This window comes from Geosmithia morbida, assembly GCF_012550715.1.
Source record: "Geosmithia morbida isolate 1262 chromosome Unknown scaffold_8, whole genome shotgun sequence".
In the NCBI taxonomy this organism is placed as follows: domain Eukaryota; kingdom Fungi; phylum Ascomycota; class Sordariomycetes; order Hypocreales; family Bionectriaceae; genus Geosmithia; species Geosmithia morbida.
In genome coordinates, this window is record NW_023336195.1 from 200,773 (window position 1) to 221,855 (window position 21,083).

A 21,083-nucleotide genomic window follows, 5' to 3' on the forward strand; every position below is an offset into this window, starting at 1 on the left:
CCCCCAACTTCAACGCGCCAGAGGCTCAGCCAACGGCTCAGCCATCCCCTGGCTCGCTCTTGTCCCTATTTTCTTTTCCCTGTTACGTGGCAGGGTACATATTACGAGAAATGCAGGCAGGGTTCCCTTCCATTGCTCTGCTCCCCGACGTTTTTTTTCTCCCTTGAATCCTTCACTCTGATCCTCCTTCTTTTCCTCTCCCATCCATCCAAGGAGTAATATCTGTACTATATGTACTACTGCAGCGTTTTCCGCCCACATTGTTGACCGCCTTCTCTTCCTCTTTCTGTTTTTTTTGTCAGCAACAACTCACGGCAACTGCGACTGTCGCTCCTTCCCTCCCATTTGTCCTGTTCCTGTTCCTCCTCCCCACATCTCCTCTCCCCCTGAACACGACAAACCCCTTCCGACAGACGACGACGACGAAGACGAAGGCGAAGACGACGAAGAAGGGAGAATACACGTAAGAAGAAGAAGAAGAGAAGAAAAAAAAAGCATAATGCACGTTGTACCATACCTCTCCCTGGCCGCTGGGGCCATGGCCGTTGCCGTCGGCCGTTCCACCGAGTACGACTGCGTTCTCGCCAACCGTCGGGAGATGGTATCGGATGCCGGCTGCGGCGACCACTCGGCGTTGATGGCGTGCTTCTCGAGCCTGACGACGTCGGAGGCGTCGACGCTGATGGGCTGCTACGTCTCGGCCGGCTGCACAGAGGACGAGGCCCGTTCCAGGGCGTCGGGGGCTCAGGACCGGTGCACCGACCTGTTCCCAGATGACCGGGAGCTGCGCATGCGTCGTGGCCGACGCGGCTACGCGGACGCGGCGTTGAGCGCCATCCCCACGCAGACGGTGGGCTCGTCTCCTAACCCGGCCGTGGGCGCCATCAACACGGCCGACCTCGTCTTCTCGGACCACAACAAGCGCCACAACCTCATCTTCGTGCGGTCTGCTACGTCGGGCGATGCCTGCCTGACGACATCTTCGACCAGCACCAAGATCTGCGACGTGACCACCTCGACCGACGGCAACATCGCCACCGGTACCTGCAGCAGCACCCTCGTCCCCGTCTCCAAGTGCGCCGAAGGCATGACCTGCTCCTTCGACAACTCGGGAAACAACATCTGCATGGAACTCCAGAACAGCCTCGACCTGGCCGGCATCATCATCTCCGTCGCCTTCGGCATCGGCATCGCCCTGGCCGTCGCCACGCTCACCTACCTCTGCTGTCAGGACCGCAAGGAGCAGAAGCGTCTGGCCGCCAAGGCAGAGGCCACCGCCCTCGCCCGCGCCGCCACCAAGAAGAAGAAGGCTGCCCGTGCCCAGGAGCAGCGCGCCCCTCTCATCTCCGATCGTCGCTCCCCCAGCCCTGGCGTCGGTCCCAACGACCCCTTTCACGACAACAACCGCCAGTAGGTCGTAGGCCTTGACCTGCCCTTGACCGGGTCTGCTTCTCCCACGCTCACATCTTTGCCTGTGCTATCTCTGCTCTGCTCTGCCCTGCCCTTTGCTCTCCGTTCCTCTCCTGGTCTCTAGCATCGGATCTGAGCAAGACACGTCATCCCTCGGTATGATATGGAAAAAAAAGTCTTTGTTTGTACTATTGGATTCAGCCAGAAACGATTTCTCGATTTTTTTTTACTATTTCCTTCTTCTCTTCCATATCTTGTTCTATCTTGTCTTTTTTCTCTCTCTTTCATCCCCTTCTCATATCGAAAAAAAAAGATTCTCTTGTTTATGCGTTTTAATGTTAGTCGAGTTTCTGGGAGAATGGACATAATTTACTGAATCTACATCCCACGTATATGCATGGACAATCCATACCGGTAAGATGTGACGCCCTTGTACTGGTAGATCGCATCCATACTGGTACACACACCATCGTATAGTAGACATCACCCAAGACTTCACATAAATGCCCGAAGTGTCCATGGATTCAGCTACTGGAGAAGAAGGGAAAGAAGTAGGACATGCCGACGTCTATCGCGTGAACCGTCTCACCACGGCACGAAATAAAAAACGAAGGAAATCTTCATGCTCTTCCCCTTCCCTCCCTCCAACAATACTAACAGAGTAAAAAGAAAAAAAAAAGGTAACAAAGTGAAAGAGGAACAGCAACCGACACGGAAAAAGGAAACATGAAAAAAAAAGAGATTCGCTGATGGTCCATGAGAGAAGATGAATATATTTCAACACACACGTTCGGGTCTTATTTCGTGTACCGCTTGTCCCCCCATTCTTCACGCTTTTCGCTTCGAGCATTGATTGCCATCTGACCGCATCATCAGAAGATGGGAGTCTACATCCCCCGTACCGTAGTCGCATGCCCTACCATGGGACTGCGCATCTGCCCGGGAGCACCCACGTCTCGAGGCTGAGAGTGAATGCCGTCTTCTGTCCCCGTCGGTAGCCACCGCACGTGCTCCATCTCACCCACCTTCTTGGCTTCGAAGCTACCTCCGCCATTGGACGCGTTGCCCTCTGTGTCGAAGAGGTTCGTCAGCTCGCGACTGTCCATCTTGCCGTGCCGTGTCTCGATGTGTCGCTCCAGAGTCGCTACGTCGATGAAACCGTCCTTGTCCGCCTGGCCAGAGCTCACCAGCTCCCTGCATGCCTGGCACAGAAGTGTCCGGAGGGCCGGGATGCTCGTCCCTCCGGCCTGGTTAGGCGGCCTCATCATCCCAAAGGCAGGCCTGGGGGGCGATCCGATGCCAAACGCCTGCATATGCGAGTGGTGGTGGTGGTGGTGGTGGGGCGCCATTCCTGGTGCTCCCCACGTCGGTGCCACCAAACCCGGAGGTCCAAACCCGGCGTGACCTCCGCCGGGAGGCAAGGGTGCTGCCCACGGGTTGAGCGGCGGGTTAAATCCGCTGTCGCTGAATGGGCCGGGGCCGAACCCTCCAGGCCGGGCCAGCCCAGGTGGTTGCGTTCGGAGCCCTCCCGGGTGGAGGTCCGACCCCACCAGGGGCTCGTCGTCTCCGAGGAGCGCCCTGCTACCCAGCTGCTGCGTCTCATCATCTTGGGCTGCGCGCGGCCGGCCCTGGTTGGTGCTACCGGGCCTTCCGATAGGTGCCGGACGACCGATGGGCTGTCCCGACGTCCCGATGCCGTGTGTCGACGGCGCGCCGGGCACTGCGTTGGTGGCCATGTCGTATCCCGCCGAGCCCTGTCGGCTGTGCCCGTGAGGCGTGCCAGCCTGGACGATGGGAAACTGATGGTGGTCTCCATGGCCCTGGGCGCTGAAGCTTGGTGCCATGGCCACGTGCACAGGCGAGAAGCCGCGCCCGACGACCGGTCCGTTGATCCCCGGGGGTGGCATCATGTGTCCTGCCCGGAAACCCGGAGGCAGACCCCCGAATCCCGGTGGCGGAGCATGCTGCCCCAGACCCGGAGGAGACTGCATGCCGATGGGTGGCGGCAGGCTCACGGGTGTCGAGTGTCCTAAGATACTGGACACGGGAGACGATGAGTTTTGCGTGTGGAGAGGCAGCGACCCAGAGATGGTCCCGCTCGTCTTACGCGGCTGCACGATCGACCTGGGACTCGCGTGATGCTGATCGAGAGCCTCTGGACGGGGGGAAGCATCGTGGCTCGTGACCGAACCTGGCTGTGATGCCGATGCGTTCGAGTGCTGCGCCTGCTGGTGCTGTTGCTGTTGATACTGTTGTTGCATCTCAAGCTGGTGCGAGATGGTGCGGTTCCGCATCGGTGTCGGGGCCTTGGGTATCACGGGAGTGGCGACGGGAATCTTGGGCGAGGCATAGTTGGCCGTATTCGGCGGGTGCTGTGGGAGCACCGTCGATATAGACGGCGTGGGCACCTGACCGCCTGGCGTCGGCCCACTACGCTTCGCTGTCTGCGACATGGTCGATGAGCTGCTGCCAGGAGGTTGCTGTTGCTGCTGAGAAGAGGAAGAGTGAGGGTGAGCATGCGGATGAGAGTGTTGTTGTTGTTGTTGTTGTTGTTGTTGACTTGTCGAGCCAGCAGAAGCAGCAGCAGCAGCGGCGGCGGCGGCGGCCGCAGCCTTTTGAGACGCGACTTCTTCACGTGCACGTTCCTTGGCTTCCCTGGCCTCAATAGCCTCCCTTTGAGCTTTGGCGGCGCGCGCCTCTTTTTCGCGCTTGTCGCGCTCTTGCTTCTCCTTGCGCTCGAGGGCCTCGCGCTCCTTTTGCTCCCGAGCCTGTTTCTCCTTGAGCCGCTGCTCCTCCTTGGCCTTCTTCTCGCGCTCCTTGGCTTCGCGGGCCTTGCGCTCCTGCTCAAACTGTCTCTCACGCTGCTCGTGGACTCGCCGTTGGCGCTCAGCCTCCTTGCGGAGACGAGCCTCCTCGTCAGCCTTCCTCTGTGCCTCCTTCTGCCTCTTCTTCTCCTCGGCTTTGAGCCGTTGCTCCTGGACCTTGCGCTGCTCGGCCTCTAGACGTGCAGCCTCCTCGGCGGCCTTCTCAGCATCTTTGCGGGCCTTCTCCTCCGCCAGCGCCCTCTTCTTCTCGGCCGCCTTCTCCTTCTTGCGCTGGGCTGTCTTCGCTTTGCGGGCCTTCTGCTCGTCCTCCTTGCGACCCTCCTCCTCGAGCTCTTCGAGGAGTTTGGCTTGGCGTTCCTTAGCCACCTTTTCCTTGTAGGCCGAGAGGACACGTTGCTCGAACATGCGGGCGGCAAAGATTTGGAACATGCGTCGTCCCTCCTCCATTCGTTGCTCTTCGGTCAAGGCGTTCTGGCAGCAGCACTCAGTATGGTACCTAGACGGCGGCATCATCGTGGACGGGTCCGAGTATACCTCTTCTTCGTCATCCTCGTCATCTTGGCTCTCTTCGTATTCTTCCTCGTCGTCGTAGTCCTCCTCGTAGTCCTCCTCGTCCTCGGGGGGCAGGTGACTGTGAGGGGCGGGGTACGAGCCGTTGGGATGACCGTAGCTGCGGGGGGAGTGCTCGCGCGCGTCCTCCTCTCGGGCCATGCGGCGCTCGGCCAGCTGCTCCATCATCTCGATGAAGCGCTTGCCGTCGTTCTTGAGCAGGTCGTCCGCCACAGTGAGAATGCCGCCTAAGTCCATGTTACCATATCTGAGCAGTAGAGATTCAAGAAGCTGCGTACCCTTGACCTGGAGGCTGTTGCCAAACGTCAAGAAATCTGCCACGTCGCGGTCGTGCGGGTTGTGGTATTCCTCGGGGGGTTCGTCGTCACTGTAGTCGTCCTCGTCGACCTCGTCCTCACTGTAGACCTCCTCGATCTCGTCCTCGTCTTCATCGTCGCCTACGTGCTCGACTATGCGCCCGCGTGACGGCGGTTGCGGCGGGTATCCCGGGTGGTGGGGGTGCATATTCCGGAAGGCCGGGGTCGAGTACTCACGCGGCGGGCCGAGCATGGGCGGGCCCTCGCCTTGGTTCGCAAACTGCTCGAGTTCGAGATAGTAAGCGTCGTACAGACCCTCTAGCTCCTCCTCAATGGCGGTGCGCTTCCTGCCGCAGACGGTACAGCTGCATGTATGCTTCTGCTGCTCCTTCATCTTGCGGAGTACGGCGTCCTTTTCCACCTTGACAAGAGACTTGCGGTCATCCTCGCCGAGTCCTAGCCAAAACTCCTTGATTCTCTCGCGCTCCTCCTGGTTACTAGTGCTCCAGATCTTGTCGTTGCGGGATATGCCCCGACCGCGGGGGCCGAGGGAGGCGGGCCCGGACAGCGGCGACGCTACGTCATCGGCTCCGGCGTCGGTCTGAGCGCCATTCTTCTTCTTCTTCTTCTTCTTGCTCTTTTTTGATTTGGAACCGCTTGGGTCAGTGTGGCCGTTAGTCACTTCAGACCGGAGGACGAACTCGTAGCCTTCGTCATCTTCGCTGTTGACCTCGTCATCGTCTGCCAGGCCTGGTTGGGGTGAGCTGACGTCGGCTGACGATTGCGGCGACGCGTGGCCGTTGGGGTGTAGAGCCTCCTCGGCAGCAGCTTTGGCGGCAGCCTTCTGGCGACGCTTCTGCTTCTTGCGGTTCACGGCTGGTGCCGGGGGTTGAGAAGCAGTGGGCTCGTTCGGCGCATCGGCGGACTGGGAGGCGGCGGGGGTCGAGGGTTGAGATGACTCGGAGTCGGCAGGCTTGGTAACGGTGATGAACTTGGAACCATCCTTGCTGATATATTTGGCCGTGTTTCGAGGCGAGGGCGGCGGTTGAGGGGCCGGTTTATGGTGATGAGCCGGCATGGTGGGAGTTAAGACAGAGAGCGACGAGTCGAGGATGGCATGAGTGTGTCGTTTTTTGGGTCGCGTGGACGAAGAGGTTCGCTTCTGATATGGTTCCTGGATATGATGCCGGTTCAAGGTCAGTGGTAAGTCAAGAGAGGAGACGGCCAGCAGGTTTCGCACCGGCAGCAGACGAGGTGCTCCCGCGACGACTCTTTGTGCGTCCAGGTGGCGAGCGGCTAAAAAGGGATGGGATGAGATCCGCGGGGCTGGCTGCTAGGATTGAAACAGGCGGAGAAAGAAAGAGAGAAGGCGAAGGAAATCAAGAGACTGGGAGAAGAGACAGATATCACAAGTGAGACCCACTCACAAACACAAATCCGACGTTGGAGGGAAGGGCGAGCCACCAGGGCAGGCTTGGAGCCGTGGGAGGGGTAGACTGAGCGCTGAAAGGGTATTGGAATACTGCGTTTTGATGGTTGAAACGTGTCTCAGGAGAAGGAAGGAAGCTCAGCAAGTTGTTTTAGCGAAGCTGAAGGCGTTTCGGTGGGTAAGAATTGTCGTAACGGGTTGGAAGGTTGGTAGCAGTTGGTGGTTTGGTTTGATGGTGTTGATGATGATGCGGCGGGCGAGAGATTGATGTTTGACAGGGTACAGCGTTTGGTGGAAGGCGCTAGAAGTCACCCTACAGCCAAGCTAAGCAGCAAAGGTACTTTGAGCCGTAGCTGGGAGAAAGTTGAAGTTGGGAAAATAGTGGAGTGCAGGTCTGAGCGAGCAGAGCACGTGACACGATTGAGCATTTTGACGATTGAGGAAGGTGCGCCGTTGATGCCTTGTTAATGAGGCATTAAGTCAAAATGTCCCAGAGGAAAGCATGTATTAATGAGCATTAATACATATGTATTACTCAGTATTTGTATTCATAGCAGTATTATCACTTTTTTTCTACGTTATCACAAGTATATATATCAGTACGCGTACTTTTGAAGCGCAGACGACTACAGAAGCAGCCCGACGGCCCGACAATTTCCTCTCTGCCTTTCGCTTACTCGTTTACTCGAGCATCTATGTGAAGCAGTTAATATCTGCTTGCAATATCAAGCCGTGACCAACAGTCAAAATTTGACCAATGTCCCCGCTCGATTTGTACCTTGATGACCCATGGCACGACTAAATTCAGGCCAACTCCGGTGTATCCCCATGGCTGGAAGATTGATATGAAATGACGGGATATTAAAGAAAGATGGAGAAACGCCCAGTCCCTCCTACCAGGGGCTGACGACTACTACTCCCTCCCCCCCCCCAACATTATGGCGTATTCTACAGGGAGCAAAACTTCAGACGCATGACATGCGAATGCATTCACTACCAATGCCATAATTTTTCTCCTTATCTTTCCTTTCTCTTTCCCACATGGGCTTTTTCATATTATGGCCCGCCTCGCGTTACACTTCTCGATACACCGCGGGGGGGGGGGGGGGGGGGGGGTGTCGGTCGCTACGCAGTGGCAAGGCGGCGCAGTCGCCAATGCACGACACAGGCGCACAGCATCTTCATGGTTGGATCGGCGGCGCGTCCAAGCTGGGCGATTAATGGGTGACAGGGACGAACCGTAAAATCTGGATTACGACTGATATCACGAACAATACCATCGAAAGATATTTCCCTGTTTGTGTAGCCATCCGACCATGAAGGATGACCGTGCAGATGTGCTGCGAGGAGTACATACCTATGTGTACTACGTGGTGCAGAGCTGTCAGCTAACACAAGGTGTGACCTAGTGACAGTGCATATGTGCCCTCCTCATATTCGCGTTTCCAGCAACAATTCACCTCGGCATTTCCCTGGATCTGTTGGACCGTTGTCAACTGCCATCTGGCCCATTGGATGAGCTCATGGACCGTCATGGGCAGTGATGGAACCCAACAGTACGTACAGATCAGAATGGACATTTTATTAACATCCATGGAGCGTGGAAAGTACATAGTAGAGATGCACTGCCACAGCTCCCGATAAGCCCGGGGGGTCCACACCCCTAAAATATCAGTACATCCCACTGTAGACGCGCCCAAGCGCCCCAGAACGTACGGCCGTAAGGCACTATGTATATACAGGTAGGTAGCGTAGAGCGCGTTAGAGGCTGCTGGAGCTCACTGGAACGGCAGGCGGTCCGTACTTGCGAGGTACGCTAATACGGATTGGCGTGACAGCCGAGACTCACAGGGCTCTTCAGGTCCCTTCAGGTCCCTTTTAGCAAAACACGCAGGTCCCTAGCGCACGACAGAGGAAGCCTGACATGAGAAGGGGACCCTTTTAGCAGTGGCAGAAAGGAACACAAAGTGGGAAGCTGCGACCTGCCGATGGATCCAGTTCTTGCCGGTCAAAGCCAGGCTAAGACTCAAGGCTACTACTTACTTACTACTGCTCTGCTGCTCCATACTTGCTGCCTCATCTCTCTTTCTTAACTCCTCTCCTCCGAAGCAAAAGACCCCCCTCAAGCCAAGCCTTTTCGTCTTGTGTATTGGAAGCCACAGGAAACAAAGAAAACCCGCTGTCACATAATATTACGTCGAAACCCCCGTGATCAAACAGCCTTATCTTCTGAGCCGGCCTCTTTTTATACACAGTTTATCCCCTCGCTCTCGTTTCGACTTCTGCTCTCTCTTCCGCCCCCACACACACAGGTCCAGCAGAATTGAGAGAGGGAACTCTCTCTTTTTTTTCTCGTATTCTTCGCGCCAAAACAGACGATCGCCTTTTCTATTCTCATCGCCGTTCCTCATACGCTGCACGACGCGCCCTGGGGGACGTCAGTCCGTATTCCGCCGACCATCGACCGCAATCCCGCGTCCCACCCCCCCAGTTTGGGTCGACTTCGTCCACACCCTCGACCTACCAATCACTCCCGTCCCATCACCGTTTTCCTTTGGGCTACCTGTGACCAAAAGCCAAGCAACCCCTGGTTCTGGCTTGGCATCTAGTCTGCTTCTCTCCCTGGCCCAAAGCTCCCAGCTTCCAGTTCATTTTTTTTTACCCGAAACCACTCTTGGTCCCCTTGGAAGCTGCCGACTAAAACATCCGCTACGAACTGCTGCTCCCTCGACCGATCGAAGAAGAACAGGCGTGAGACGCTTCGTCTCTATAATATACTAGTAATTGACAATGGCGGCTGCCAGTCCCTCAAACGTCATTCGGAGGTACGGGCACCCATTCTCAGCGCTCGCCAGTCGAACGAGGCGTGGCTGACCATTACGCTTCTGACAGGAAACTCGTCATCATCGGAGACGGAGCATGCGGAAAGACCAGTCTTCTCAGCGTCTTTACGCTTGGATACTTTCCAACAGTGAGTTCCTGTCGCTCCTCTAAACCAGCTCGTCTTTCTCAAGTAGCTAACACTCAATTCTAGCATTATGTGAGACATTCCTCCCGCCAAAGACCCCGATCAAATACCATGAAACTAACAACCCCAAGATTCCCACCGTATTTGAAAATTATGTGACAGATTGCAGGGTAGATGGCAAGTCTGTACAGTTAGCATTGTGGGATACAGCAGGTCAAGAAGATTACGAGCGGTTACGCCCCCTAGCCTACTCCAAGGCCCACGTCATCTTGGTGGGCTTCTCAGTCGAGTCTCCCGACTCGCTGGATAACGTCAGGCACAAGGTGTGTACAGTACGCAGACATGAAAGGACGAGGGACAGGTGCTGATAGAACATTGCAGTGGGTCGAAGAGGCTACTCGACTGTGCGCTGGTGTCCCCATCATCCTCGTCGGCCTGAAGAAGGATCTTCGTGAAGATCCCGTGGCCATAGAGGAGATGCGTAAGAAGTCACTAAACTTTGTCACGACACACGATGGCGAGGTGGCGGCTCGCGAGATCGGCGCCAAGAGATACCTCGAGTGTTCTAGTCTGAGCGGCGAGGGCGTCGACGACGTCTTCGAGGCCGCTACCCGCGCTGCCCTCCTTACATTTGAAAAGGGCGAGAGCAGCGGCTGCTGCGTCATCCTGTGAGGCTTCAGCTGTCAGCCCGATGCCGCTCTCCCGACTGACGAGTCAACTTGAACCGACCGGCCCGCCGATGCTCTCTTGACCGATAAACCGAACCAACACCATCAAACACCACTACCACTCCTATCATCATCACCGCCCTATACCACACCGATACAATCGCCTCATACACTCGTCGGGACTAGTCTCCTCCTCGCCCATGACGAATCTCCTTGCTTACAAGATCCCAACATATCTTTATCCTCACCAACTTAATTCCTGCCACTACAATCATTTGACCCCATTCCAACTTGGCAAGCGATTCTCTTTTTTTTTCTTCTTTGTTCAAAATCGTGTTTCTTTTCTGTTCATTCTCTACAAGTCCCAACAGCGGCCATACCCCAAGGGCAGCGTTCTCTTTTATAACCTGATGATTTCTCTCTCTTATCATCTCTCCCACTCACTGATTATTTGCTCTATTTGAAAAAAAAGTTTCTGTTTGAATATAACCCCACCGTGGGAAGTACCAGTTATGGACGGGTGGCATAGATTTGGTCCCAGCGATGAAAGGAAGGGGATTAGATCAGGGGTGGCATGAGATTTAGCCTGCTGTGCAGATTTTTCATATCACGACACTGTTTTCTGAGCTGATCTTATACACTCGTACGGGTGCAGGAAGGCCGACCGCCGGTAGGGCTGGCCGAGGCAGCGTGTTTCGTATGCTGCGGAAATTGACGTTGACAAAAGAAGTGTTAAGTCAAGTCACGCGAATCTACTTGGGAGCGCAGCGAGAGTAGATCCCGGAAGGGCGACCGGAGCCGATGTAATTTCTTATCTGGCGAGGGTAGACGGCTGTGGTGTCAAGAGACAAGATGCATTGGATGCTATACACGGTACAAGTACAAACAGGATTATAATACATTCGAGGTCCCTCTTTCCCCTCCCGCTCCGTTCAACATGCTGTGCCCTCTCTTCCGCATGGATCCTTGAAGACGCGACAGAGTTTCCGTTCACCTGGTCCACTCGTGATTCCAAGGCTTGGGACCAGGATAATCGACCTGGTATCTAGCGTACTCGATGGGGATGCCCTGGGTGCCCCAGACGCCCTTCTTCTCCATAGCAACGCGGTAGAGGTAGCCCTCGCCCCTGTCACCGGGGCCGACGGTGCGCCTGAGCTCCTCGCAGGCATTGTACATGCCTGCCTGCATGCGAGCCCTCTCCTTGTCAGTAGCTTCGCGCTGCTGTCGTCGGAGGAGTAGCCAGGCGCGGTGGATGGTCCAGTGCCGCAGGTAGCGAAGGCGGGCCATCCTCAGAGGTGCGGGGGCGGGGGAGAACATGTTCTGGGTCAGCGTCCTGACGCGGGCGTGGTATTCGGATTTGGGGGCGTGGTTCTTGCGACGACCGCCGCCGGAGCCAGAGCTGCCGCCCTTCTTGAGCATGGTCGTGGTGGAGAGGGAACGGGTCATTGTCGTCGTCGTCGTCGTCGTCGTCGTCATCGTCGTCGTGGGGGCAATTCGTGCCATGGCCCGGAGGCCGAGGGAGGTAATGCTGGCCATGGTTGGGAGGGGGCCTAGCTGGGGAGGTGGTTGATTACCGTGATGTAGGGACTCCTAGGAGCTTGGAGGTTGAATTGGTCTGGTTTGGGTGCTGAGTAAAAATAAAAATGAGTGGTGGCGGAGAAAAGGGGGAACTGTTGTTCCGGAGGCGCGCCAGGGGTACCTCCTGTGTAGAGAGACCCACGCTGGCCTATTGTGGGGGGAGGCCTGTAATTCCGATATTTACATGGGATTTACCTGTACATATATGGACTAGAAAGAAATGGACAGAAACAGTGCGGCCGAGGTACGTGACAATGTCTGTTAATACGCAGAAGCTGTGTTGGACGCGAATTGATAGTGTACCGTTGATGAAGCCTTCGTATTTGAGACCCTCCGAAGAAGCAGAAAGGGCCTTGAAGAAAGGGCCTTGAAGAAAGGGCCTTGAAGAAAGGGCCTTGAAGAAAGGGGGGCATTATATAGTGAGACTGGCGTGATCAAAACAATAAAACAATAAAATCTTAGAGGCGACAATGGTTCTGGGGAAGTTACTCCCCCCATGGCGCTCCTTCCTTCTCTAGAGCCTATCTTCCTCGTGACTCAACAAAAGAGAGAAGAGGCGGAGGGGGAGGAGGGGGAGGAGGGGGGCATTTACTTTAAAAACATCGTCTGTATAATGCCGACCTTGTCAACTCGACTACTTGACTTTTGCTTATACGGAATGACTGATTGTACCGGGATTTGAGCTTCATATGAAAAGCAATTTCTTGATCTTGTTCATTATCGGGTAAGACGGCAGGACAGCCGCAACGCTTATTCTCCGTCATTCTCCGCGAGAAAGGTGCTCCCGACTGTCCCATCAACAGTATGAGGGAAAACGTGACGACAAAACCAAAAAGCAACATATAAACGACAGGCTCAAGCAACAGTCTCGAGAAACATCGTCGTCACCCCTACCATCGACGTCATCGTCCGACCTTTGAGAACGGTGCCCCCGGATCCTGATCAATAGCCCCCCCTCTGAGTATCAGAGTACTGTTTGGGACGAATGGTACTTCTCGTGGCAGAGGCCGATAGCGTTGGCGAGCGCACTCAAGACACATTTCCTCTCCTGGTCATCTTCTCGGTTTGCAATGACCAACATGTCCTCTGCGATATCTAGCAGTGGACACGGAGACTCAACCACATGGGCTTTTGTATTGATTTTCTTCTCAATCTTGGCGCTGGTCTCGTCAACATTCTCTGAGTTGGCCGCCCCGCAGAGTCGACTGACCGGGCTGATGCCGTGAGCCCTGGCGAGCAGTCCGACCCGAAGCCGATCAATTGGATCCATGACGTGGATAATGGGCTCCGGGAAGCGACGAACAACTTCACATCTCAGTTCGTCGGGGATCTCCCAGGATTGGAGATGATGCCTGTATCGCTCATACATGTTATCGGCATCACTCCGCCGGAATACTCTGCAGATTGTGTCCTGAGCACGAGTCGCTCTGGGATTTGGTAACGGCCCATCTGCTTTGGTGGGACTGAAGAGTAAAGAGCTCCTTGGGTTGAGGTCCGACTCATCGGATGGCGAGATGCCATAATCTGTAGACGATGGAATGGGCTCTTGATCGGCTGCATTCTCTTCCTCCACGGAAGGGGGCTTGCTTTTGCCCGCGTCCCTGGTGATGAGATGGACCTTGACACTGCTCGCATCATCATAATTCGCCGAAGCGAGTTCGTCGTCTATCGAGCCTTGATCCTTGACGAAAGTTGGCTTTCTGTCGCTCTCGGTTTTGATGAGAGAGGCCTCGCCATTTTTTGCATCTGCATGCTCAGGTAGAGCGGGTGAAGGCTCGATTTTGTCATCTACCAAGACTGCTTCCTTGACGGAATATGATTTTCTTCCACATCCATTCTTGGCTGGAGCAGGTTCGTCATCTTCCGAGCCTGCATCTTTTGAAAGGTCTGATTCGTCGTCATTTAAACGGGTATCCTTGACAGAAGAAGCTTTGCTTCCACTCGCATCCTCGGAGGGAAGAATCAGCTCTAGTTCTTCTCCCTCGTCAGAGACAGATACAGGAGGAGTAGGCTCAAGCATTAGACCCTCGCCTTTAGCCGTGGGGGTTGGCCTGAGGCTAGTTTCGTTTCTAGACTCATCGTTCACCGAGAGCTCTTCTTTAGCAGGCGGAGGATCTACGCTCTCCTGAGCGGGAGGCGGTCCGGAGTCGATGCCTCCTTCAGAGAGACTTCCCTGATCGGTTGCACCCCCCTCCCCCCCCGGAATCAGTCGAGGACAGCTTTGCGTTACTTGGACCCTCCTGATGGATAGCAGAGCTTGGTCCACGATCACTCCCGGTTTCAGATTCATAGATTGGAGATAAATCAGCAGGATGATCTCCAAAAAGGGAGTATTTGCCTTCACTAGAGGGTCCTTGATCACCTGGATATCCTTCCTCGGCAGGAGAGTGCTCCGGATAGGCCTCGTATGTGTCACCGGCCGGGGCCCAGCTGACATATTCCGAGTTTTCAGTCTTGGTGTGAGAGTGCTCGGAATTCTTTTTGGAAGAACGCTTTCCATGTCTTGAGACTGAATCCTCCCCTGAACACTTATCCTCATGCCTCGATCTCGAGTCGTTCTTGGATGACTCTCTTTTGTCCCCCCCGCCCCCCTGTATCTTTAAATACCTTTTTATGCCACGTATGTTGTAATACCTCTTCTCATGGCGGAGGCTCGAACTCTTGGGGTGAGAAACCTTCTTGTGGTCCGTTACATCATCCTTTTCGGCGGGCTTTCTTTCGTTATCTGTATCATCATCCTCTCTGGAAGAGCTTTTATCACGGTGATGCTTTATATAGCCACTCTGGTCCTTGTCCTTTTCGGATGGGCTCTTGTGGTGAGAACGTTTCTTCTTCTTTTCGCTTGAATTGCCCATTTTCTCCAAGGTGATGATGAATAAAGGGATACGCCAAGTATGATGGCATTGAGGCACTACAGAGAAGAAGAGCAGTCGGGCCATGAGGAAGAGAGCGGGGACAGATGACATGTTATATACAGACAAATAACTTGTGGTTTCTAGAAGACGAGGTCCAGGTGACAAGTATGTTCGTGATGATATCAAAGTGATGGTACACAACATGAGATGACAAGAAAGTCACACCACGCTACGTGTAAGTGACACAGTGATATGAACGCGCAGTGAAACTAAGATGTACATTTCCAAGAGAGAATCCGTCTTCCACTGTTCTAGTGCTTTGCCGTGTTGAGATCACGGAACTCGCCGCGTAGACACTCCACTCCATCCCTCCTGACCTCGTCAACCAGTCCGCGCACCTTGGGCGCAATAGTCTCTTCGTCGAACCCAAAGAACTTGTAGGCGTCCTTTCCGGGGAGACTCTTGCCAAAGGACATCATGGAGAAACCCGCGTCGGCGTAGCGCTCCCACCCCAGCACCGCGTACGCCTCGATGACGACGCGGGGTGCATTCGACCAGTATCTCAGCACCTGCCTCTTATACTCGATGGGCTGTGCCTCAAACAGGCGCTGGCATGGGAAAGATACGACACGAGCCTTGATACCGTAGTTGCGACGGAGCGTCTCGCGCGTCTTGACGGCGAAGCACATCTCCGCCCCAACACCTATAAGGGTCACGTCGGCGTCCTCCTCCTCGATAAATACGTAAGCTCCCTTCAGGACACCTTCCCGCTGCGAATACTGCGGGTACTGCTCCAGGTCCTGCCGCGACAGGGATAGGATGGAGGGCGAGTTTCGTGCCTCTAGGGCCGCGATGAAGGCTCCAGCCGTCTCCTCGCCATCGCACGGACGGATGTATAGCAGGTTGGGCATCGCACGGTACAGTGATGCGAGGGCGATGGGCTGGTGTGTCGGACCGTCTTCTCCTGTGCCGACGGAGTCGTGCGTCGCGATGTGGATGGCCTGCAGCTGCTGGAGGGCTCCCATGCGGACACCGGGAGCGGCGTACTGGGACGGTCAGCCAGAGGTCTGCGGTGGTGGGGAGGACGATGGCTCACAATATAGAACATGAAGAAGCTTGACGTGACGGGGAGGATGGTTCCCTTTCCGAAAGCGGCCAGACCGTTAGAGATGGACGCCATGGCGTGCTCGCGGACACCCCAGTGGATGTAGCGGCCGGAGTAGTTGCCCGTGATTCCGCACGTCGTCTTCAGATCCGGCTATTGATCACTCTCAGTAAGTATCTCACCTCCTAGAAGAACGAGGCGATGTGGCTTACATGCTGAAAGTCGACCTTGTCCTTCCAAATCATGTTGACCGACGGCGACAGGTCAGCCGTTCCAACCATCATGTTGGTAAGCTTGGCAGCCAGAGGATTGCAAACAAGACCGGCAGACTTCCTCGATGCCGTCGGGGTGGTAGGGAGGCTGTCCTTGGAGGGGATAATGCTGCGCCAGTCCTGTGTGAAATCACCGTCGACCCTCTTGGTGAAGTCGGTGTGAAGGTCGGGGTACACCTTCCCATAAGCGGAGACGAGGTCCTTCCATGCCGCCTCGAGCTGCTCACCACGAGGCTTGATGTCCTTGAAAAAGTCGTAGACCTGGTCTGAAACGACAAAGTGCTCCTCGGGGTTCATGCCAAAGTTTTTCTTGATGTTTCTGACGTCTTCGGTACCGAAAGCAGCACCGTGGGCCTTTGCATCTCCGGCAACTTTACTGCCGACGCCAATGACGGTGCGGACGTTGATGAAGGAAGGCCTGTCGGCGCTTGCCTTTGCCTGGAGAAGTGCCCTGACGATACCCTCGACATCGTAGCAGCCGTCCTGAATGTCGAGGACGTTCCAGCCACAGGCGCGCATCTTGGCGTTGACGTCTTCCGTGTTGCAGAGGTCGACGCTGCCGTCGCAGGTGACCTGGTTGTTGTCGTAGATGACGACGAGGTTGTTGAGCTTCCAGTGCCCGGCGAGCTGGATGGCCTCGAGCGCCACACCCTCTTGCAGACAGGCGTCGCCGATCATGCACCATGTCGTATTATTGATCAGGTCGTAGCCGGGCCGGTTGTACGTGGCAGCCAGGTTCTTGGTGGCCATGGCCAGACCGACGGCGTTGGCGATGCCTTGACCCAGAGGGCCTGTGGTCACCTCGATGCCCTCGTGCTCGATCTCCGGGTGGCCGGGGCAGAAGGAGTCGTAGCGCGCGGAGTGGTAGGATCTGAGCTGGTCCATGGTCATGGCCTTGTAGCCGGTCAGGTGCAGGAACGAGTACTGGAAGAGGCAGGTGTGGCCGTTGGATAGGACGAAGCGGTCTCGGTTGAAGTACTCGGGGTTGCTGGGAGAATAGTCCATGACATACTTCCAGAGTGCGATGCCGATGCCAGCCATGCCCATAGCACTCCTAGCGACGATTGTCAGCTACAATTGCAAGATTTCTCCGCGTCCCTACCGACGGGAGAAACAGGCTCCGACTTACCCCGGGTGACCACCGTTGAACTGCTGGCAAAGATCTGCGATCAGGCAGCGGAACTGGCGCAGAACTACGTCGATGTCTTTGGAATCTTGCTTGCTGAACCGGCCAAGCTGCCCGGAGCCGTTGATAGTAGTGGTCGTCATCGTGTTCTTCCAAAGCGCGTGTAGGTCAATCGGCAGCAAGGCATCCGAGTTGAAGACGAAGAGGGCAGGGAAGCACTCTCGCCGGGATGTCAATCATTATGCATTTAACATTGCATCAGGGAGAGCGGCGGAGCATCACATTGCTCATGTCTCTCCCTCTTGCACCCCGCGTCGTCAAATTGCGCTGTCGACACGACAAAGCCGGTCGGGCGCTTCATCTTGCCTGTTTCCGAATTAGGGAATACAGACCACAAGGGGCCCCATGGAGATGGAGGGCGGGGTAGATAGCATTGCCAAGGATGCCTTTAAAAAGTGTTAGTCTGTACATAGTACATACAATACATGTAGGTTGTAACATTGGGACGCCTGACTACTACTCGGACGGGTCCCTGTCTATCCCCTCTCCTTCCCTTGACCCGCACTTGTCGATCAATAGAGGCTCCAATCTTCCCGGAAATCCGTTTGAAAGATGCAGGTCTGTCCAAAGGTGGATATGGACAAGTTGGTTACGAGCGCTTACGATTTCCTTGTCGGTTTCCCGCCCACAACTTCAGGCGAAGTGGGCTGCAGGGGAGATTTAAAACTGCATGTGCCTCGTGAGAGAAGCTTCTCAACACTTGACCGACAGAGAGTCATGGCATCTGAAAGCGAAGAAGCGGATTAGAAAGAAGAAAGATGTAAGATGGGTTGAACGGGATCAAGTCCCTGTGGTCCCGGCCCTATTTGACCTGTTTTACTGTCTTCTTCCTCCATCGATTTGAACTGCTCTTCAATCTTTCTTCCCAAATTTCCAGATTTCCACAGATTGCGAAACCCCCAAGATTCATCATGGCCCCCTCAGTCGTTCAGGACGTGTCGCCGCCCACGGATGCGGTGCCCGAGACCCGCCAGGCCCCCGCCTCGACCGCATCGTTATCCAAGCTCTTCTCTCTAGACGGAAAGACGGTCGCTATCACGGGAGGTGCGCGCGGTCTGGGAATCGTCCTCGCCATTGCCGTTCTCGAGGCGGACGGCGACGTCGCGTGCCTAGACATCCTCGAGAAGCCGGCGGAAGCCGAGTGGGCGCAGGCTACCAAGCTGGCTGCTGCCAAGGCCGGGTCCATAACGTACCACAAGTGTGACGTGACGGACGAGGCGTCCACCGAGAATGTGATGGAGATGGTCGCCAAGGATGCCGAGTCCCGCGGTTCCGTCTTCTGGGGCACCGTTGCCTGCGCCGGTATCCAGCAGCAGCTACCCGCCATCGACTACCCTGCCGCCGACTTTGACAGGATACTCAGGGTCAACGTGACGGGTGCTTTCAACACCTGCAAGTATGCTGCGAGGGCTCTCAGGAGCAGGAATCTCCCCGGTAGCATCGTCATCATCTCCAGCATGTCGGGTAACATTGCCAACCGAGTATGCTTTCTCTCTCTCTCTCTCTCTCTCATATCCATCTCCTCCCCCCGGGGCACCTTTGCTGAAGAAATGGGACAAATGTTTTAGGGTCTCTCGTGCACCGCATACAACTCCAGCAAGGCTGCCGTGCAGCAAATGTGTCGTTCCATTGCCCAAGAATGGGGCCAGTTCGGTATCCGCATCAACACGCTGTCTCCGGGAGTAAGTCATGAGAATCAGCGGTCCGAGACTGATCGACCCCAATAAACGATATGATCTAACAGTAGCAACTTTTCTCTCAGTACATCCGCACCGCCATGACGGACCAGCTCCTGGTTGAGAACCCCAGTGTCGAGAAGACCTGGATGGCCGGTGCTCTTCTTGGTCGCTTGGGTGTACCAGACGACTTCAAGGCGCCCGCAGTTTTCCTCTTGTCTGAAGGTGCTTCGTTTGTGCACGGAATTGACCTGAGGGTCGACGGTGGCCACACAGCTTCGGCTTGAGCGATGGTGCGTGCTGTAACACTGCAAATGATCTAGCGTACGGAGGTTATCAGGATAATGACTATGAAAGGATCTATGATGGAGATGTTTCCAATCCATTCTGTAGCATTCTCACAAGCACCAGACTTTGTTAGAGGTACAGCAACAGAGCAGTGTTTATCGCGTAACAGGGCTCACGGCATGGGAGGGACAAAGAACGTAATGGATCTCGCAACATGCACCCAAGGGTGGCATATAACGTGAGGCAGAACTAGCAGCGATTAAAGATTCACGTAAAGCAAAGCTGATGATGGAAAATCGAAAAAAATAAAAATAAAAATCAAACTCGCAAGAACTCCTCCTCTTCCTGTCCGTCAAGCGGAAGATATGTGCTCTCGCATCCCTGCCATGAGAGCATCCGTGACCGCGAGGGCAGGTTATGTCGGAAACTTGACAGTACTCCATGCATACTATGCATCACAGAATATGAGGCACTGATCCCCCTTCTTCCTGTGCCTCTCCCCGCCTCATAGGAACATTCTAATCATCGTTCAGAGCGACACCTCCATTCTCCGTCATCACAAAGTCGTGGTCGATGTCGTAGTAGGAGGTGGTCTGGATGCCAACGGTGATCCAGGCGAAGACGCCGTCGGCGAGGTCATCTCCTAGGAGGACATACTTGAAGACGGGATCAGACTCACTGCTCTCCGTGATCATCTTGATGAAGTCGTCGTCCCTGTTGAGGGTGAGATCGGTCACGTTAGTGCTGTACGGGTAGATGTCCCTGATACCGTGGACGAGGTCCTGGTCGAAGAACAGCTGGCCGATATGGGAGGCGTACTTGCTGACGACGGTGTTGCTGGGCAGACGGGTGGCCTCGCTGTGAGCCAGTACGTGGATGTGGGCGGCGCGACCGTAGTACATTCCCGGGAAGATGGAGTCGAACATGACGACGCCGTTCCTGTCGGTACGCTGGATGCCGCGCAGGGCAGTGTTGTGGATATTGGACCTGTCCCTACCATTGCCGTTGACCGGATTCTGGACACCCGAGTAGACGCCCGTCGAGTTGGCCTGCCAAACGTCCACGTACACTCCCGGGACGGGGTCGCACGTATGCACGTCGATGAACTGCACGTGGATATACAGGGGCACCCCTTCCTCATCTTCGGTGATGTCCCGGCGCACCTGCTCTCCAGGCACGTAGTACGGACCGATGCCGCCATCAGGGCTCAAGATGCACGTCGTCGTGGTGAAGAAGTCTCTCGGGTCGCTGTCCAGGGTGATGCCTCGCAGGCGGGAGTGGTGGTTGGTACCGAGGACTGACTCCAGGGAGCGCTTGTCGAGAGAGTTGCCTGTCACATGTTAGGGAGAGAGGGAGGGAGGGAGAGGTTCTGGGGAGTTCTCGAGGCAAGTTGGCTGGGCTACGAACCCTGAGTGTCGACGCTGCGCTTCTTCAGCCTCTGGGTATGAGCATGGCGTTGAATGGCAGCCTCCATCCGGCGGGCCACCTTCTCGGCATTACCAGAGCACCTTCCGACAGAGAGAGCAGAGTCGGCGAAGGATCCGGCCGTGGCCAAGCTTTTCCTCTCCTCCTCCTCATGGCCAGGATGGGCCATGGACGATGCAGTCAGGAAGGCCGTGGCCAGTCTGACGAGATTGAACTGGTTCCACATCGTGAACCGGGGCGATGATTCAAACCGCTGCAGGCTTCTGTAACGCAAAGCCTCAGATGTGGTAGCAGTAGGGAAAGCCAGTGGAGGAAAGGGTATCGTCGGGTCCTCCGGACGCTCGGAAACCCCATGCTCATATACTGATTCCGCCTGTCTTCGGTCCTGGCAACCGAATACTAATCTTTGGTTTTAGATTCGGCCTCTCAGCCCCCAGAGAAGTGTGCAGTCCACACATCTCACCATCCGTGATGTAATGCGATGACAGTCTCCACCTTGACGGTTCAGAATGGTCCTCACATCCACGGAGGA

General features: G+C 55.5%; 8 protein-coding genes across 8 annotated transcripts; 3 read left to right on the forward strand and 5 right to left on the reverse strand.

The window, feature by feature from the left end:
• Nucleotides 1-499: 499 nt before the first annotated feature.
• GMORB2_7296 (uncharacterized protein) lies at nucleotides 500-1,414 on the forward strand (the record flags this gene model as incomplete). Its single annotated transcript, XM_035469261.1, has 1 exon — nucleotides 500-1,414. The coding sequence occupies one exon, from the start codon at nucleotides 500-502 to the stop codon at nucleotides 1,412-1,414; it is 915 nt and encodes a 304-aa protein (XP_035320956.1).
• Nucleotides 1,415-2,297: 883 nt separating this feature from the next.
• GMORB2_7297 (Membrane protein involved in colicin uptake) lies at nucleotides 2,298-6,179 on the reverse strand (the record flags this gene model as incomplete). The annotated part of the gene is made up of 1 exon (XM_035469262.1): nucleotides 2,298-6,179. The coding sequence occupies one exon, from the start codon at nucleotides 6,177-6,179 to the stop codon at nucleotides 2,298-2,300; it is 3,882 nt and encodes a 1,293-aa protein (XP_035320957.1).
• A 3,141-nt stretch (nucleotides 6,180-9,320) lies between these two features.
• On the forward strand, nucleotides 9,321-10,170 carry GMORB2_7298 (Rho family, other; the record flags this gene model as incomplete). The annotated part of the gene is made up of 4 exons (XM_035469263.1): nucleotides 9,321-9,355; nucleotides 9,423-9,501; nucleotides 9,630-9,821; nucleotides 9,880-10,170. 4 exons carry the CDS (start codon nucleotides 9,321-9,323, stop codon nucleotides 10,168-10,170), a joined length of 597 nt encoding a protein of 198 aa, XP_035320958.1.
• Nucleotides 10,171-11,156: 986 nt separating this feature from the next.
• GMORB2_7299 (large subunit ribosomal protein L40) lies at nucleotides 11,157-11,702 on the reverse strand (the record flags this gene model as incomplete). Its single annotated transcript, XM_035469264.1, has 1 exon — nucleotides 11,157-11,702. The coding sequence occupies one exon, from the start codon at nucleotides 11,700-11,702 to the stop codon at nucleotides 11,157-11,159; it is 546 nt and encodes a 181-aa protein (XP_035320959.1).
• Nucleotides 11,703-12,708: 1,006 nt separating this feature from the next.
• On the reverse strand, nucleotides 12,709-14,181 carry GMORB2_7300 (uncharacterized protein; the record flags this gene model as incomplete). The annotated part of the gene is made up of 1 exon (XM_035469265.1): nucleotides 12,709-14,181. The coding sequence occupies one exon, from the start codon at nucleotides 14,179-14,181 to the stop codon at nucleotides 12,709-12,711; it is 1,473 nt and encodes a 490-aa protein (XP_035320960.1).
• A 729-nt stretch (nucleotides 14,182-14,910) lies between these two features.
• GMORB2_7301 (dihydroxyacetone synthase) lies at nucleotides 14,911-17,245 on the reverse strand (the record flags this gene model as incomplete). Its single annotated transcript, XM_035469266.1, has 4 exons — nucleotides 14,911-15,645; nucleotides 15,696-15,857; nucleotides 15,917-17,030; nucleotides 17,106-17,245. The coding sequence occupies 4 exons, from the start codon at nucleotides 17,243-17,245 to the stop codon at nucleotides 14,911-14,913; spliced, it is 2,151 nt and encodes a 716-aa protein (XP_035320961.1).
• An 828-nt stretch (nucleotides 17,246-18,073) lies between these two features.
• On the forward strand, nucleotides 18,074-19,125 carry GMORB2_7302 (Short-chain dehydrogenase; the record flags this gene model as incomplete). The annotated part of the gene is made up of 3 exons (XM_035469267.1): nucleotides 18,074-18,643; nucleotides 18,731-18,844; nucleotides 18,925-19,125. The coding sequence occupies 3 exons, from the start codon at nucleotides 18,074-18,076 to the stop codon at nucleotides 19,123-19,125; spliced, it is 885 nt and encodes a 294-aa protein (XP_035320962.1).
• A 519-nt stretch (nucleotides 19,126-19,644) lies between these two features.
• GMORB2_7303 (dioxygenase) lies at nucleotides 19,645-20,777 on the reverse strand (the record flags this gene model as incomplete). Its single annotated transcript, XM_035469268.1, has 2 exons — nucleotides 19,645-20,456; nucleotides 20,534-20,777. 2 exons carry the CDS (start codon nucleotides 20,775-20,777, stop codon nucleotides 19,645-19,647), a joined length of 1,056 nt encoding a protein of 351 aa, XP_035320963.1.
• Between the last annotated feature and the right edge of the window lie 306 nt (nucleotides 20,778-21,083).